The sequence below is a fragment of the Gallinula chloropus genome (assembly GCF_964237585.1).
Source record: "Gallinula chloropus genome assembly, chromosome: 27".
In the NCBI taxonomy this organism is placed as follows: Eukaryota; Metazoa; Chordata; class Aves; order Gruiformes; family Rallidae; genus Gallinula; species Gallinula chloropus.
Window position 1 is genome coordinate 3844691 of NC_140112.1, and position 16312 is coordinate 3861002.

The 16312-nt window shown below is 50.9% G+C and overlaps 1 protein-coding gene across 2 annotated transcripts in view; it reads right to left on the reverse strand.

The window, feature by feature from the left end:
• The window catches only part of RAP1A (RAP1A, member of RAS oncogene family), a 34809-nt gene extending 19092 nt beyond the window's left edge, over window positions 1-15717 (reverse strand). For both annotated transcript variants that reach the window (XM_084275762.1, XM_084275761.1), the window contains exons 1-2: window positions 15606-15717; window positions 1324-1392 (exon numbers count right to left, since the gene is read on the reverse strand). In XM_084275762.1, the coding sequence (XP_084131888.1) occupies window positions 1324-1331 (8 nt within the window). In that variant the 5' untranslated portion in view covers window positions 1332-1392; window positions 15606-15717. The remainder of the gene's footprint in view (window positions 1-1323; window positions 1393-15605) is intronic.
• Window positions 15718-16312: the final 595 nt, after the last annotated feature.

The following is a 16312-nucleotide window of genomic DNA, read 5'->3' on the forward strand; positions in this document are numbered from 1 at the left end:
GCTCCTGTTCCCTTTCCCCACACACACAGTCAGAGAGCCATGGGGACAGACCACAGCTCATGTTCACTATCCCATCACTGCCCTGAGCAGCAGGCTCCCTCCTCATTGTATCACCTACCCAGCACCTGTCCATCCAATTTAAATACAGAGTAATAAACCAGTAAGGTTCAGATTTCATCTGGAGTAATGAACAAACTTTGCTTCTACACCACAGAACACCTGACACCTCAGGATTAATCTCTGCTTTCCTTTAACAGCAGCATCTCTTTGCTGCTGCTGCTCTCCCCAACACTGCCTGGGAAGGGACAGAAAGGGACACTCAGCTATTTCCATCTCCTTCCTACCCCCGTGAAGGGATAACCAGGTGAAGAAAAGATCCCAATTATTTGCTTTCATATACAGAAAGGAAAGGCAGTGCAGGCAGGATGGCAGCAGGACCTCTGAGAAGGACCAGCAGATTAAGGCAAGCTCAGATGAAGCTGTAACCTGAAACGCAGCTCTAAGCCTGCTCACCTGCATCTTTATTCATCACTCACATGCCCTCCTAACTGCCCGAATCCTCTTTCACCTTGTTGCAATCGAGTGGCTGAATCAGGGTAAAAGCAGGAAAACTCCCAGGGTATTTCACCCCCGGTAGCCAGGCAGGGGCTGCGGGCAGGGCAGTGTGGGAGGTGAACCTGACCCAAAAAGCCAGTCCCATTACCAAAATTTCACCAGCTCATTGAGAAGTTTATCATTTGGATGGCAGCAAGAGAGAAGCATGGGCTAAGAGCAAACACAGCACTGGAAGGGTCTGCAAGAGCCTCACACTCCCCGAGCGGTACTGTGCACCCTGTGAAGTGCATGTGCCCAAGCACAGATACATCTGAAGAACAGGCAGTCTGTATTTATTCCTTTCACCTTCCTTCTCTGAGCACCGATGGAGCTACGGGCAGGTGTGCTGCTCTGAGTGAGGAAGGTAGTGAGGAGGAGCACGTGGCCTGAGTGCTTTGCATAACTTGATGCAATGCTGGTCATTGCTGATGACATAATCACTGTTAAGTAAGGAGATAACAAAAGACTTTAAAAAAAGAAAAGAATGAGAGCAGAGCATTCTTGCCTCAGCCTTGGAAAGAAAAACCTTGAGCTGCAACCACAGAGCTGTACGTGGGACGACAGCAGGAACCACCGAGCACTCAACTCCTGGGTCTCTTGTCCATGTTACAGGAAACAGAATCTATTTTAAACACTGAGTTACACACACATCAACTCTCAAGTTTCCCCAGTGGCTAATGTTTGCACAGTTAGCAATTTCATATACCCAGAACATTAAAAAACTCATACCTTGGCATAAAAGATCTCTCATCAGTGTTAGCAGCCTACTGAAGGTTTTTCCAGGCTCCCTACAAGGGACTGAAGAAAAAGAAAGAAGAATTAATCATTTTTCGAATGACAGTGTGTGCAAGCATCAAATCTGCTTTATGGTTTCAAACCAAGACATGCCTGTTACAAAACCTGCTCTCTGCTTTATCAACAGAGCTCTACGTGCTTTCTAAGTACTGGAATCAATCACCTTCAACACAAGAACTCCAGCCCAGTTCAACCCTGTCTCTGGGACAGAGTAAGACTGGGGTGGGTTGGGTGGAAGCCAAAGGCAAAACACAATTTCTACTTGATTATGTCACTTAAAAAACTCTTTACAAACTGGAGCTGGAGTTAAGGTAAACAGTAGGGAAATGGCATAAAATTGAAGTATCTGTGGAGTGAGTCTCGAGGAGCCACAGAGATGATGTGAAGGCTGGAGCCTCCCTGCTCTGAGCCAGGCTGAGCTGGGCTGGCTCAGCCCAGAGAAGAGGAGGCTGCTTCTGGGGAGAGCTCAGAGCCCCTTCCCATTCCTCAAGGGGCTCCAGGAGAGCTGGAGAGGGGCTGGTGCCCAGAGCAGGGAGGGCCAGGCCCAGGGGAATAGCCTTCAGCTGCAGGAGGGGGATGGAGAGAGGCTGGGAGACAGAAATCAAACCATATCAAGATTCAATGAAAACCCAGTAATTCGGTTTTTCAAAGCTGGTTTTGGTTTCTTTTTTTAGCATCTCTGCATCCAGCACTGCAGAGCCACTGACATGTGCCACCTGGGCACCACAGGAATCAAAATGCTGCAGAAACAGACAATGAAGTCATCATAATCCTTGTCAGGTATTTTTCTGACTGTAATAGGAAGTGAATCTACAGCAAAGTAAGGGTCATTCCAGCAGCTCTTCCCTCAAGCACATGCTTTGATCCAACCTGCACACACCTGAAAACAGGGATGTTCAGAGAAAGCGCTGACACAGCCTCAGCCGCAGGACTAAGGACAGGTGACACACAGCCACGCAGGCTGCACTCTCACCTGAGCAGCCCAGTGTGCAGCCCTACTTTAAAAAAGGGTGAGAAAAAAAGAGCCAGGCACCAAATGAACACACATCAAAGCACAAGCAGCAGCTGGTTCCTAGAGACAGCGTGAAACAGCCTCTCAAGGCACAGCTCTGGCAGCAGCGTGCACCACTACCCTGGTGTGGATTCTGCCCTGCTGCTGTTCCTGGAACCATAGATCATAGAATCATAGACTGGTCTGGGTTGGAAGGGACCCCAAGGATCATAGAGCTCCAACCCCCCTGCCACAGGCAGGGACACCAACCTCCAACAAAAAGATGCACTGTGGCATCACTGGGATAGCGGAGGGAGGAGCACGGAGCAACCCCCACCCACCTGGCTTTGGGGAAGAGGAAGGCTGGCTGGCTTACTCATCTCCCACAGCTCCCTTTTTCTACCAGTCTGATTTTCACAGGCAGAAAGCAAAATATTTAACATTTCCAGGAGGAAACGTGCTGTCAGCATTTCAGAGCAGGGAGAGCAGCACACAGATGGCTGCCTGAGCTCCAGCACTAGCTGCCCCATGCTGGTGGGCATTGCCTCCCTGTTTCCCTGAGAGGGACACTTGGGATGGTACAGCCACGACTTGGTTATTTTTACCCTGGCACTTAAATACCAAATCCCAGCTACTGTAAACAAACCTGTTTAATTTTGAACTTGTAGATGTTCTTCACGCCAGTTTTACACGTTACTCTAAATGAGGCCATGGAAAGGAGTGGATTCTTTTTTGCAAAGTGTCTACTAAACATTGCTCAATTCTCCCCCAAAACCCAAACTCCCTCTACTGCTCACAGCCCTGTCTGCAGAACAAACTCCAGCCCAGCACTCTGCAAGGAAAGGTTTGTGATGATAAATCATAGGAAAACACTCGGATCCCCTCCATAATTTAAGGAAAAAAAGGCAGGCAAAACTAATAGAAAGAGCAACACAGCAGTGGAGGCTGGAAAGAGGAGCCCCAGAGCTCTACCTTGGGCTTCACCCAGGACTGGCACTGGCCAAACCACGGACTGCAGCAGCCCTGTATTGGTTCGGCCACCCCGGCACTGCTGAGCCACAGCTCCCTCACCATCTGCTCCCTCATTAGTTATTTGTTACACACTGTGTTCTTAGATATTAAATTACTCAATGAAGTCAAAAGGGCATTAAATACTTCCCTAATATTAATCAAAGCTGTCAACAATTACGCAATTGTTACGTGCCAACTATGGAAACGTGCCAGGAAGAGGGATGGTGGACCACAAACGAAGAGTGTTTGTCTTCAAATTATGCAATTAATTAACAGAGAGTTCCCCTAAAAAGTTGCTAGATAAACACTGCCACAGACTGACCCTGTTAGCTAGCACGGGGTTCACTTAAATAAAAATCTCTGCCCTCGACTCCCCTGCCAAGTCCCTTCCCTGAGGCAGGCAATCTCCTTGTCTTCAGGGTAGGCAGAAATCCTCCTCCACCTTCCCTGAGGCCACCAGCACCAAACAAACGAGAGGGAAGGGGGGGAAATCATTTTTAAAAAGCCAAGACTAAGCAGAGAGCAGGACTTCAACGTGACTTTGAAGTACAACTTGACAAACTCCCATTCACACCACCTTCACAGCTTGGCGCTGCTGTATCACTCATCACCGCTGCGGTATCTGACACCCCAGTAAACATACGCTGGGGGTACACTAGCCCTGTGTAACAGCACACGTCACCTCTGCAGCAGCGGGCACCCCACATACACAGCGGTACAGCAGCCGCAGGCCCTGCGGTGGGGCAAGAGGGGTCACTGGCTCTGCGGCCGCCTCCCCTCCCTCCCTCTACCTTGGCAAGCTTCTCTTTGACTAAATTCAACCCAGGCCAAAACCTAAAGTTACTGCTTGTGAAAACAAGGCCAATGTTTTGGTTCCAGGCAGGAACTTACATTGCTTAACTGACCCGTTTTAGACCTCTGTAAGTTCAGTGTCAGAGCGCAGGTATTCCAGACACCCAGGAGCACATGCGCTGCTCAGGGGACACCGGAGGACACACAAGAGCTGAAGCAATTCCCGAGTTCCAGCTGCCTACAGCAAGACTGGGAAATCAGACCAAATCCTGAAGCACCACTGTGCTTAAAAGCACTTTAGTAAAGTAACGGTGTGCTGACTTGGCTGTGATTAGGGAATAGCACACCAACGCTTCCACACTGTAACAGCCTGATGTGTGCAGCAGAGAAATTCCACCAGTAATTAATAAACTGACAAACATGGCAGCAACGGGTAGTAACACACACACCTCGTCCAAAGGACAGGCAATCGCCATCCCATAACTTCAACCTATTTTGGTTTTGACATACCAGGTAAAAACCAGAAAACCACAGCGAGAGGCACACGCAGAGAATAAACTACTGACGACAGACACAGGTGGAGAAAAACACACCGACGGGTGTGAGAACACGAGAGGAAACGGACGGTGTTCTGAGATGTTATTTCAAGCGTTCAACCAGCGAAGGGAAGAGCCCGGCCTTCAACTCCTGCACACACCCTCTCTCAAGGCCGCATCCCGAGCTCCTCCGACCCACGGTGCCAGGTCCTGCGCAGCGTCCCGCCTGCCGCTGCGCGCCGCGAAGCCACTGACGCGGGGCTGGAGCCATAAAGCCTGGGCTGAGGGTAAAGTCCTCTCACAACAGTCGTCCTGTCCGACTGCAGCGCTGCGCCGACCTGGAGCTGCAGCAGATGAACTCCAGCACGCACAAAGAAGTCAGAGACAGAAGCTTCCCCGAGAGGAGCGCTGGTTCTGTGACTTGAGCAAGTTGGTTTATCGCCAACCTACGGAGATCGATGTTCCTCAGCCCGTGATGTTTTCTGCAACCAGCTTCACGCTGGACTCGGGGTTGTCAGTCTCATCACACTGCCCTCCATGGAAGTGACTGTGGCCTCGTCCATTTTCAGTTGCTGTGCGCTGCGGGCGAGGAGCGAGCCCTTGGGCAGCTGAACCTGCCCTGCTGAAACCGCTCATTTATTTTTTGTCCTGTTGGTCTGCACTTCTAGAAAGCTGCTTAGGGACGTGTGCCAGGCAGACAAAGAGAGGGGGAAAGGAAGCCAGAAGCAAAACTCCAAGCCCAACACACACTGCATCCCCAAATTAGAACAAACTGCGACGTCACTCGCTGCAGTTGGCAGCCTCCCCTCCAACCGGGCTGCAGTGAGCACTGGTCTGCAAGCAGGAGGAAAGACATCCACCAAGCTGTGCAGGTTTAGGAGGGAAGAGGCTTCTCTCCATTCTAACCATCAAAGCCAGTTTACCAGGACGTGCTGTGGGGTCACACCACAGGAGGAGGCAGCAGCTGAGCAGAGGTCCTCCCCGGCAGCATCACAGTCACACTCGGCTTCCTCTCCTCAAGCTGAGCTACTCGTGTGTTTTCAGCAGAGGGGCTCTCACAGTTCAGAGGAGTTCTCAACAGCTTTTTCAGAAGAAAGAAAAACATTTCCTTTCCCCCTTCCTCATCAGCAAAACACGTAAATGTTAAAGGGCATAAGCACCAGACAAAGTCACTCGTGGGACCTCCTCCATCTGTTGTCTACCACATCCACAACTTGCCGCTGATTTTTAAGTCCTGTAATTTTTTTTTTAACTCCATTTTCTTTAGTGGAAAAAATGTTCTGACCTTTTTTAACACAGATAAAATTCCAGACAGACTCTAGGAGGCTCAACCATAGCAAAACAACTACATTATACTTGGGAAGAATAATTTGCTGCGCTGATAGTAGCTTGGCAACGTTCTTAACTATGTTCTTCCTGGTTTATATAATTAAGAGTAAATAAGTGACATGAGGTAGGTAGATTGTCACTGCCATTTTAGCTTGCACTTTAATTGTTTTATTTCTGCAGTAATAGTGACCAGACACTGGTCGCTGCCGGGGGCCGGAATCCAGTTTGCCCTTATTTGGTCTCCAGCATTGAACGTCTGATGGAGAAACCACTACAGCTTCCTCCTCCTTCAGGGTTCTTGGAAACTTCTTGAAAAAAAATTATAGAGGTCTGAACTGCTCTTCAAATGTATCTGTACCCATGAGTGATAAATGCAGAGACTAATACTAAGCCTCCAAACCCACGGTGCCTGTGCGCACAGACCCCTGCCCAGCTCTTCAGGAGACTGGACGAGCTTCCAGACTCCAGAAAACACTGAGATTCTTTAAATCTCACTGGCAAAGCTGCCACCATCAGTCCGTGTACATAGGCTGGGTCTGACCATGCAGACCCATCTAAAGGTCAGGTTTGCATATGCAGCCCAGAGGTCTCCTCTGCCTTAAAAGCACTGCTCAGCCTGCGTCAGGCACCAGCAACCAAACCCCCCGCCGTTCCCACGCAACGGCGGCTAATTAAACTGTCCTGAGGATGATTTTCTGAATGAAAAGCCTCTCTTACCATATGGCTGCTTATTAATACTACATTGTTTATCAGTCTAAATAAACCCCCTGCAGCAATGAGTACCCGTGTAATGAGTACCTAAGTACAGTTAATGATGGATGTGTTTTAGCACTGTGAAGTAGAACTGTACCTCTTGAAATGTTTTCAAGGCAGGTTTTAAGGCTTGACAGGCATCTGAATAGCAGTAAACTGATGTTTAAGTTGACAGAATCAACTTGAAAGAGAGGGAAAATAACGGTTTCATCACTTCTTATAAAGAAATGAAGTTAGTGAAGATGGAAATCCTTCAGCTCAGCCCAAAGCTGCTTCCTGGGACCTGGGGGCAGAGCAGGGTAGAAAATGAATTTTGTTTTACAACAAAAATGACATTTTCTTCTATGTGAAGATTTTAACTGAAGGAATATTCCAAAACATTGTTAACACTTCAGTGCTGGAGCCTGAAGGGCATCACAGTGAGAGCTTTCAGCCAGGAGGGTTGAGAATCAAACCGCTGGCAGATCTGACCTCTGCGCTGGGGGTTCTCTGAAGTTTTTAAATCCTCCTGAACCTGCTGGGCTTAAAAGAGCAAAACCACTTTGGCAATTCATCCTGGAATTTCCTTTATGGAAAATAAAAGGTGGCACTAACCCCTAAAGGAAATAGCTCTTACAGTTTAAGTTGGTTTTATATGAGCCATTTCAGTATTTATAGGTCAAGCTTGATTACAACCAAAATAGATTATTATACAGCTGTCTTTAAACAACAACAAAAGCAACCCCATGGGCAGTCAGACTCCTGCTCCCAGAAGAAGAGGTGCTATGTTTAACTCCCAAGGAAGGGAGGACACATCCTACAGTAGTGAGCAAGATGAACACCACTGGCATCAGCCAGCTCTTCCCCTCTGCATCACGAACAGTTACTCAAACAGGAACAAAAAAACCTCCTCTGGTTTTTATGTGTCTCAAATGATAAGATGTACTGCGAGAGGAAAAAATGAATCTCTCCCATGCCCATATGCAAATTTGTTCACTACATAGCCTGGAGGCAGTCAGTTCTGCCCTCTGAGCAAGACCTGAGAGCACACCACACAATTTGAATCGTAATTGCTGTTACCCACAGTTTCTGTGTCTTTCATTTCAGTCAGGACACCTTTTCTTTCTGGAGTAAACCTGCAAATACAATAGCAGCCACACAAATGCACAGGCAATAAAGCCACTGGGTTTAAAATACATATTCAGGAGCAGACACAGTTAATACAAATGGAACAACAGAAGCTGTGGCCTTTCAGCTCTGTAAACGTGACCCGGCTTCTTTGCCACCTGGCACCATGTGCTCAGCATCCTCTGCCTGCTCCAGCTCCACGTGGGTTGAGAACCAACGGTTCATTCCACAGGCAGAGGCTACAAAGTACCGGAATGACAAGACCTACTTTCTTGGAATCACACACCGAGAAGAGTGCCCTGGAGCACAAAAACATCTGTTTGATCATCTTAAATGAGATCCCCAAGAAAGCTTTCTTCTGAATTGGAGTGCATTCTAGTGATCAATATGCCAATCAATTTCATGAAACCAATGGCATAATAGTATTGTAATCACTATGATTCTGTAAGTGATCTGATGAGCTAAAAGCCCTCAATGCATGAATATTTCATGGGAAAGGCTGCCCAAACCCATTCCAGCCTGTATCTTTAATCTTAACATTATTTTCAACTACAGCCCGTGTTATAAACCCAAGCAGAACTCAACAACTGGCTACATTTATTTTACCTTCACCTGTATTTGTTTCCTAAATCCATCCAGACCACTGTTCTCCAGGCCTGGTGACGATTACCCAGCACGGTAGTAACACAGCAGCTCTCAGGGTAAAGCCAGATGTGCTGGAACGGGGCTACTTACCCAAAACCCAGAATTGCACCAGAAATAACCTTACCCAGTGAACTATGATTTACTTCAAACCATCACGTGGTAGGTGGCATATAAAAAGATATTATTCTGCATGTCAGCTGTCTGTAATGAAAGTTTTCCTCTCCTCAGGAGCCCCTCCCAGCAACTTGAAGTTTATTTGCATTAAAGAATATTACATAAAAAGCAACATAAAAGGCAGTGCAACCAATACATCCAGCTGAACCGCCTCTCCCAGAGACTTGGGGCTTTCCAGAGGAAGGGTCCACATCCAACTAATGTGTTAAGAATGTGAGAGATGCCTGAATTTACAAATATTCACTTGGACAAGAGCTAATAGGCATCTTCAAGAAGCACGGAGCGCTCACAGCTACAGCCAGAGCTGGGGATGCTCGGATCTTTTAAAGACCATCTCTCACAGCTCTGAGTTCACACACCATACCCTGATTTGCACACGGCCAACTCGGATCTCTTCAGTCATAGAACATGACATCACTGGACCCAACAGACACTCAACTAAAGCCCCAGACATCCCAGCACCGACTCTGCCACTCTCAGAACTCAAAGCCAAACACAAGTGCCTCTTCACTGCTCCAGCGAGCAGTGGTTACTCAATGCAGATGACCCACAACTCCACTGCTAGTTGCAGCACATTTCCAAAAAAGCAGGGGTTTTGCAGTAACTTTTGCCAGGGCCACAATTACCCATTACAGAACTGCTCCTCCTACTCCTTACATAAGCTGCAGAGCAGCATATCTATCTCTCTGCCTGCCTCGTTGAAGCGATTAGCAAAGACCTGTTTCAGCCCTAACACAGCCCTTGCCAGGGACTTATCCAGACCTCTTGCTTCAGTGCCCTAGATGGACTGAAATACTTTCCATCTTATCAATATTCAAAATAACCAACAACCCACAATGACTCAGGCCACCTGCTCAGCAGGACTGCTGCTGCCCAGCTCCCCATATTTTCAAACGAAGTGAAAAGGGTGAAAAGCCAAGGCAGCCACCTGCACCCATGGGCTGCAAGCAGCCCCAGAGCTTCCTTTTTTCACTGTTTGTCCCATGCTACCCGCTTCTAAAAGCCCCACGGAGGGTCAGACTTTCCTCCCTGATGAAGGATTTTGTTCATCCTATGAGAACAAGCAGCAGCTCTCAGAGCAGACCAAGGTCTGGGGTTGTCAGCACCTGGATTTCTCAATCCAAAGAGTTCACTATGCGCTTTCAGGCGGGTTCACATCCAGCCACTGCAGCCACACCGAGGTGCCTGTTCAGGTATAGCCGGTATTTCCCAACAGCCAGCACCCAATACCTGCTGGACCACTGGCAGTAACACACATCAAAACATCCTCTTCATGTGGCCACATTCCCATTCAGGCAGAGCTGCCCTACCTGCTGCAGCCCAGAGCGAGAGCAGAGCCTTTCCTCACGCGCTGTGGGCTCTGGTCACAGGAGAAGCAGAAACAACACAGCTTTACCCCTACCTCTGACTGGATGTGCTGGCTCCTGCAGTGATGGGAGGGCAATCTGCAAACGTAGAAGTTATAAACCCCAAAAAGACTGGCAATGAAAGTTCAGGAAGTTTCCCAGTGTCCCGTGACTTCCCACACACCCCTCAGAGGATCTTCCCACAGCACATGAAGGCAACTGGAGTTTAAACACACCATTTCTGATTAGGAATGTAACACTCCGTGCCTCCTTTCTTGAACAACACCCATCTTCCCACAGCCTCTTCATTTTAATAGCATTAAATGAACTACTTTAGACAGCCCTAATTATTGCAGGATTTGCAAGGGAAGAAGTCATCTCTCAGTAACCACTTTCCATCCTGTTCAGGGCTTTGGAGATCAAAACTTGCTTCATACCAAACCTGGGACTGAAATGGCATCAACACAAGGACTGTCTAGAGACTCAGTCAGGAGGAGCATCTGGCTAAAATTCCCCTGTTTATGCAGCTTCACACTACAGAGTTCAAACCCTGAATTTGAGATCCAGCCCTGAAGATAGTGACTCCCTGCAGAGGCAGCTCCATCCTCTGACAGTGGGGACTGACCTGGGAAGTCCACAGGTTGGGACACAAATACAGGCAGCAAAACACTCTGGAGCAGAACCCATCACCAAGACAAGACCTGGACACAACAACCTCACCCCAAGTAACTCACAACACAGACCTGCCTCAAACACCAATCAGAACTAGATTTGGTTTAGGGTGTCAAAGAGTATTTCAGTAAGTTATCATTCCTGTAGGGACTTTCCTAGGTGGGACCAAACTTTGAGGGAAGAAAGCTAAAAGCAGGACTGAAATGCAGAATCGATGTCATCTGGCTCGGTACTATTTTTGCAACATGTAATTTGTGAGTTTATATGCAGGTCAATCAGAGGTTATTTCTATTTCAACATATTTATATAGAAATATGCCTAATTATGTAATTTTTTTATATATCCTTCTTACTCAGAAGCTATTAATCAAAGTGTATCTTCACTGTTACTTTAATCCTTTCTCTGCCAGTATACTATTTCCATAGTTCTTCATTTAACCAACACATGATCTTTTCATTCCAGTCTCAGTGTTGGAGACACTGAATCCCATCAGTCAGCCTCCTGCCCAGCTCTTGCTTCCAGAGCTCTGATCTCACTGTACAACTGCAGAGGGTGAACAACCTACTACTGCTTGTAACTGCGTGGCTTTAAGAGTCAACCACCCTGGGAAAGGGTGTACCCATAGAAATCGTGTCTTTCTCCTTGGACCAACTACTGCAGCTTATCCCTTGAAAGCTGGAGAGGGGCTGGGAGGCAGAAATCCTTCCTGGGAGGGGGAAGGCCCAGGTCCAGGGTGCCCAGAGGAGCTGGGTCTGACCCAGGATCCCTGGCAGGGCTCAAGGCCAGGTTGGATGGGGCTTAGGGCATCCTGGGCTGAGGGAGTGTCCCTGCCTGTGGCAGGGGGGCACTGGGGGGGGGCTGAGGGCCCTTCCCTCAAACCAGGCTGGGGTTCTACATAGGGTTGAAAGAAATTAATCTCCACAACTTTGTGCTTTATTTAACCATTTCCATTAACTGAGACACACTGAACTTGATGGTATTTGCAACACTAGCAGTGGGAAACATAGTGTACTTCCAGTCTGCTGAGTAACCACCACGAGCTAATACAGCTGCTGTCTCATTCCAACCTGTGCTTTATGAACTAAAAGCCAGGTCCTCCTTTACCCCTCCACTACAGTACAGCCCCAGGAGAAGCCTGTTTGAGAGGTGAACTTTTTACAGCACTAGTTTATAACCAGAGAGCAGTCTAGGAACCCAAATAACCTCCAGTCCTGGCTGCCACCAGACTTCTGTAAGGCAGCAAATAAAACAAAACCCCTTATACAAGTTTTAGCACCTGAACAAGGCAGACTGGAGCAGAGATGACAGATCAGCAAGATTCACTTTTCTTCCCAACTTTCTAACATCCCAACTTATCTCAGCCATTAGCTGTCATGTTCCCAGGATCAGAAGCTTCTGCAAAGCGTGAACACCGATGCCCGAGTGAAAACGTGACCTGGGATTTATGAGCATCCCTTTAAGATGATGCTGTCACTAAAATTCTAATTTCCTATTACCTATTAAATAAAAGAGTAAAAGCAAATCAACAACTGCTTCAGAGTTCAGCCTACAAGGAATACAAGGTGCACTCTAACCCCCATCCCCACTACCTCTCTTCAAAACACAACAAAACAAACCCCAGCAAACCAAAGCCCTCCTCAAATCAGGGCCAGAAAGAAGAGTTCAAACACAACCCAGGATTCAGACAAGTTTTGAAAGATACCTCTCCATTGGATCTGGTTCTGCAGAATTCAACACACAAAGCTACCCGAAGCCCTTGATGGTTCATATTCATCTGGCTCATCAGAAATTAGGAGGAGGTGATAAAACAGGAGGTCTCCTGTGTTCCCACAGCCGGACCAAGCACAGCAGCACTCTGCTGAACTGATTTCAGCAGGGCTGGAAGTGACACCAGACCATGGGGAATTCTGCATTTCAGACAGCCACAAATGAAAAATACTTCAAATACAAAAAGCAAAGACTTCAACTTTATGTACATTCAAGAGAGTCACTTCCTTTCCCCTAATGTAAACAATAACATGATGTTCCCAGGATATCAGGATTCCTCTTTAAGTTGATTTCTTTAAAGTCTCCACAAAGCTGCTCACAGGCAATCTGTTCCCTCAATACCAAGTTCACTGAGCCACTGAGCACGCTGTGCCTGTGCACAGTGCAGGAATAAACACTTGTTTGTGCTTTACAGCAGCGTTTTGAGCTGTTCACACTAAGACTGTGATTCAACCTGCAGTTAATACCTTCACATTAGAGTCTGTCCACGTGCTACACTCCTGCTCACTGCATTTCAGTTCTGAGTCCTCTGACTGGATGGGCAGCCACGAAAGGGATCACCAAGAGTCTATGTCTGTGTAGTTGTGGCTTATGGCTGCGAATATAAACTGTTTTGATAAACCACGTACACACCAGTCTCCAAATAAAAGCATTAACATGTCACTGGATTTACACCGGGCTGGTAATTTACTCCATTTGGCACTCAGTCCTCTTCAATCAGCAAAGCTACTTACCCCTAAAAACAGCCACACCAGAGCTGAGACACGTGGTGACAGACACCACTCTGTCCTTCGAGCTCTCGTGTCCACCAGCACTGGCTGGGCCTGTTCAACCCATCAGCACCATACACAGTCCCTTGGCCAGAGCTACTACACCCTCCTGGACACACTCTGCTTCCTTTACAAAGGAATCTCTGCTTTTAAGAGAGTGTAACTGACTTTCCTGAGGGTGCTGGTAGCCCGGCAGACACAGGCTCTGCTCCGGGGCGCAGAGAACACTGCGCATGAAAACAGCTTATTTTTAGCAGCTGTGGATGTGAGCACAGCACTTCCTGCCGACTCCACCTTGAAGAACCACAGACGTATTCCCATTCCCGCTTCCAAACCCCGGATTTCACAACTCCTACTGCCCAGTGCAACGGAGAGGAGGAAGGGACGATCTGCTGAGAGCAGCAAGTGCGATTCCCCCCTGTTCCTAACGCAGCTCTACAAACTTTGTTGAAGGGTGTTTCGGGCCCTCACATCGATGAATCGATGGCATTTTTTCCTGCCACAACGCTGAACAGAACACTGAATGTTTTTATTTATTACACTGGTCTTTTCCATGGCAACAGGATGTGGACATGGCATTCCCAGAGTAATGAAGTCACTGCAGCAATGTGATAGTGATGTCAGAATAATCAGACAGCATGGGACACAGTGAACTACATCGCTTCTCTAAACTGGAGAAGTTGCAGACGGGGAACAAGGGTGCCCCAGCTAAAATTTCCTGTGAGGTTGCCTCATTTTGGACAACTTCTCATTAAAGACCCGGACCTTTGACTGCGAAGGCACTACTTTCTGTTTCGCCACAGCTTCCCCTCTAACAGCCAAAAAGCCGCCTGAATTCCCGCACCGAAACCCTCTCAGCACCCAAGGGATCTGCAAGAACCAGCCAGAGTTAACGGCACGCCGCTTCCACAGGGAAAAGACAGGCTGGAGATCACAGGAGCGAACACTGTGCAGCAGACAGGCACTCTTAACTCTTCAAATCAGCCAGTCTCTTTTTACGTGGAGCAGTACGACTGCTCAGGATTGCAAAGGCAACAGGAATTATGCAGTGCTGATACAATACTCCAAAGGCAAACAGACGTTTTCAAGTTAAACAACTATTTTAGGAAGTATTATCTCTCCTGTCAAGCTACTGAGAGGGAAAAAATAGAGTTTTCATGCATTGCCCTTCCTGTTTGCCACTCTTTCCAAGCAGTGAGCAAAGCCAAACCAAGTGCTGATTCCATTCTACGTGGGTCAGTATTGACTCGGTGTGTCCAAACCCCAACCCTCCCACCGGGAGAGCTTCAGAGGCCCTCACACTGAAACCCTCCCCTACTGCAGCTCCAATCCCCTAAGCGAAGACACTAGTTTACAAGTGGTATCTAAACGCCAAAGTTTCTTTCCACAGGTAACAGTTTCTCTTCGAATTGTCTCTTCCAAGAGACTGAAGGCAGCGCAAGGACCATCTCAGCGCCGGTGGAGGACGCGGCTGGAGCGGCACGTTGCTCTGCTCGGCCCCCGCTGGCCCCCGCCCGCTCATCCCACTCACCAGCCGGCCCCAACCTCCTGCCCAGCGCCCAGGCCGCCCCCCAGGCAGAGGGGATGCGGGTGGCCGGCGCTGGGCCGCCCTCGCCCCGCCGCCCGCCCGGCCCAGGCCGCCCCCCGCGCCCCTCCGGCCTCGCTGCCCTTTCACCTCCGGCGGCCCTCGGGGGGCCGGCTCCGCCTGGGCTTCCTGCGCCCCGTTACATCCCCGGGAGCGGCGAGGCGCCGCCTCCAGCACCCCTGGCTTCACCGACCACCGGGGATCTCCCCAGCACGGCGGCAGCCGAGGAGCCACTGGCCCCGCCTCGGCCGCACAAGATGGATGTCCGGCCCGCGCCCGCCACCCCCGGAGCTGCCCCAACGCCACCGCGGGACGGGCGGCCCGGCGGCGGGGAGCCCTGCGCGGCCCCGGCCGGGGCCCAGCGCGGGCAGCCCTCCCGCCCCGCCGCGGCCAGGGAGAAGCCGCCTCCCCCCGCGCTGCCGGCTGGGCTTACGCCGCGCCCCCGGGGAGGAAGCGCTCGGCCCCCGTCCCCGCTGACACCGCCTCGCTCCCCGGACCCCCGCGCAGGACCCCCGCCGCCTCCTCGGCCCGCGCCGTCCCGCTGACCCGCTCGTCCTCACTCCCCCCCCCGGCGCCGGGACGCGGCCCCGCGGCCTCTCCGCGGCCAGGCCCCGGGGCTGAGGGGTGGAGGTGGGGGGGGGTGCCCGGAGCCGGCCCGCCACCCGCCGCCGCCGCCACCCGCGGGTCTCCGCCTCGCCCGCTCCCTTCCCCCGCGGCCGGCGCCGCCGTCCCGCTTACCCGCCGCCTTCCGGGCCTCCCGCCGCCGCTCGGCTCCGGGCTCGGCTGCTGTGCGCGGCGGCGGCGCCGCGTCCGCTCCGCCCTCACCGGCCGAGGCCTGGGGAGGAGCCAGCGGGGCGGGCCGGGCTGCGGAGCAGGAGCGGCGAGAGAGGGGACGTGACCGGAGAGGCCCGCGAAAAGTTCCGGGCGGCGGCGCCCGCGGGCCCGGGCAGGTGCCGAGGCCTCCGCCCGCCCCGGGGACCCCTCCCCGCCGGGCCCTCGGCTCCCCGCCCGGCCCTCCCCGGGCCAAGGTCACCCGCGAGGGGAGTCCCGGCCCGCCGCGGCGGCAGCTGGGCCTCGGCCTCCCCCGGGGGCGGCCACAGCTTGAGCGGCTCCAGGCGCCGCGGGGAGCCGCCCGGGGCACCGGCGAGAGCCCGCCGAGGCTGCGGAGCGCAGATGGAACCGGTCGGCGGCGAACAGCGCCGGCACCGGGCAGAGAGCGCGAATCGTTACCGAGGAGAAGGCGGCGGCGGGGCGGGCGCCGGGCACAGCCCCCTCTCCCCTCCCCTCCCCGGAGCTGCCGGCATCTCCGCGCCTTCACCGCTTAAAAAAAGCGCTTCCCCCAGCGCAGCGCTCGGTAGCGGAGCGGTGTCGTCAGGAGAGGTACTTGAGACAGCGCGAAGAAACGCGGCAACCGAGGAAAGGCAGCAGCACAAGCATCCCGGTGG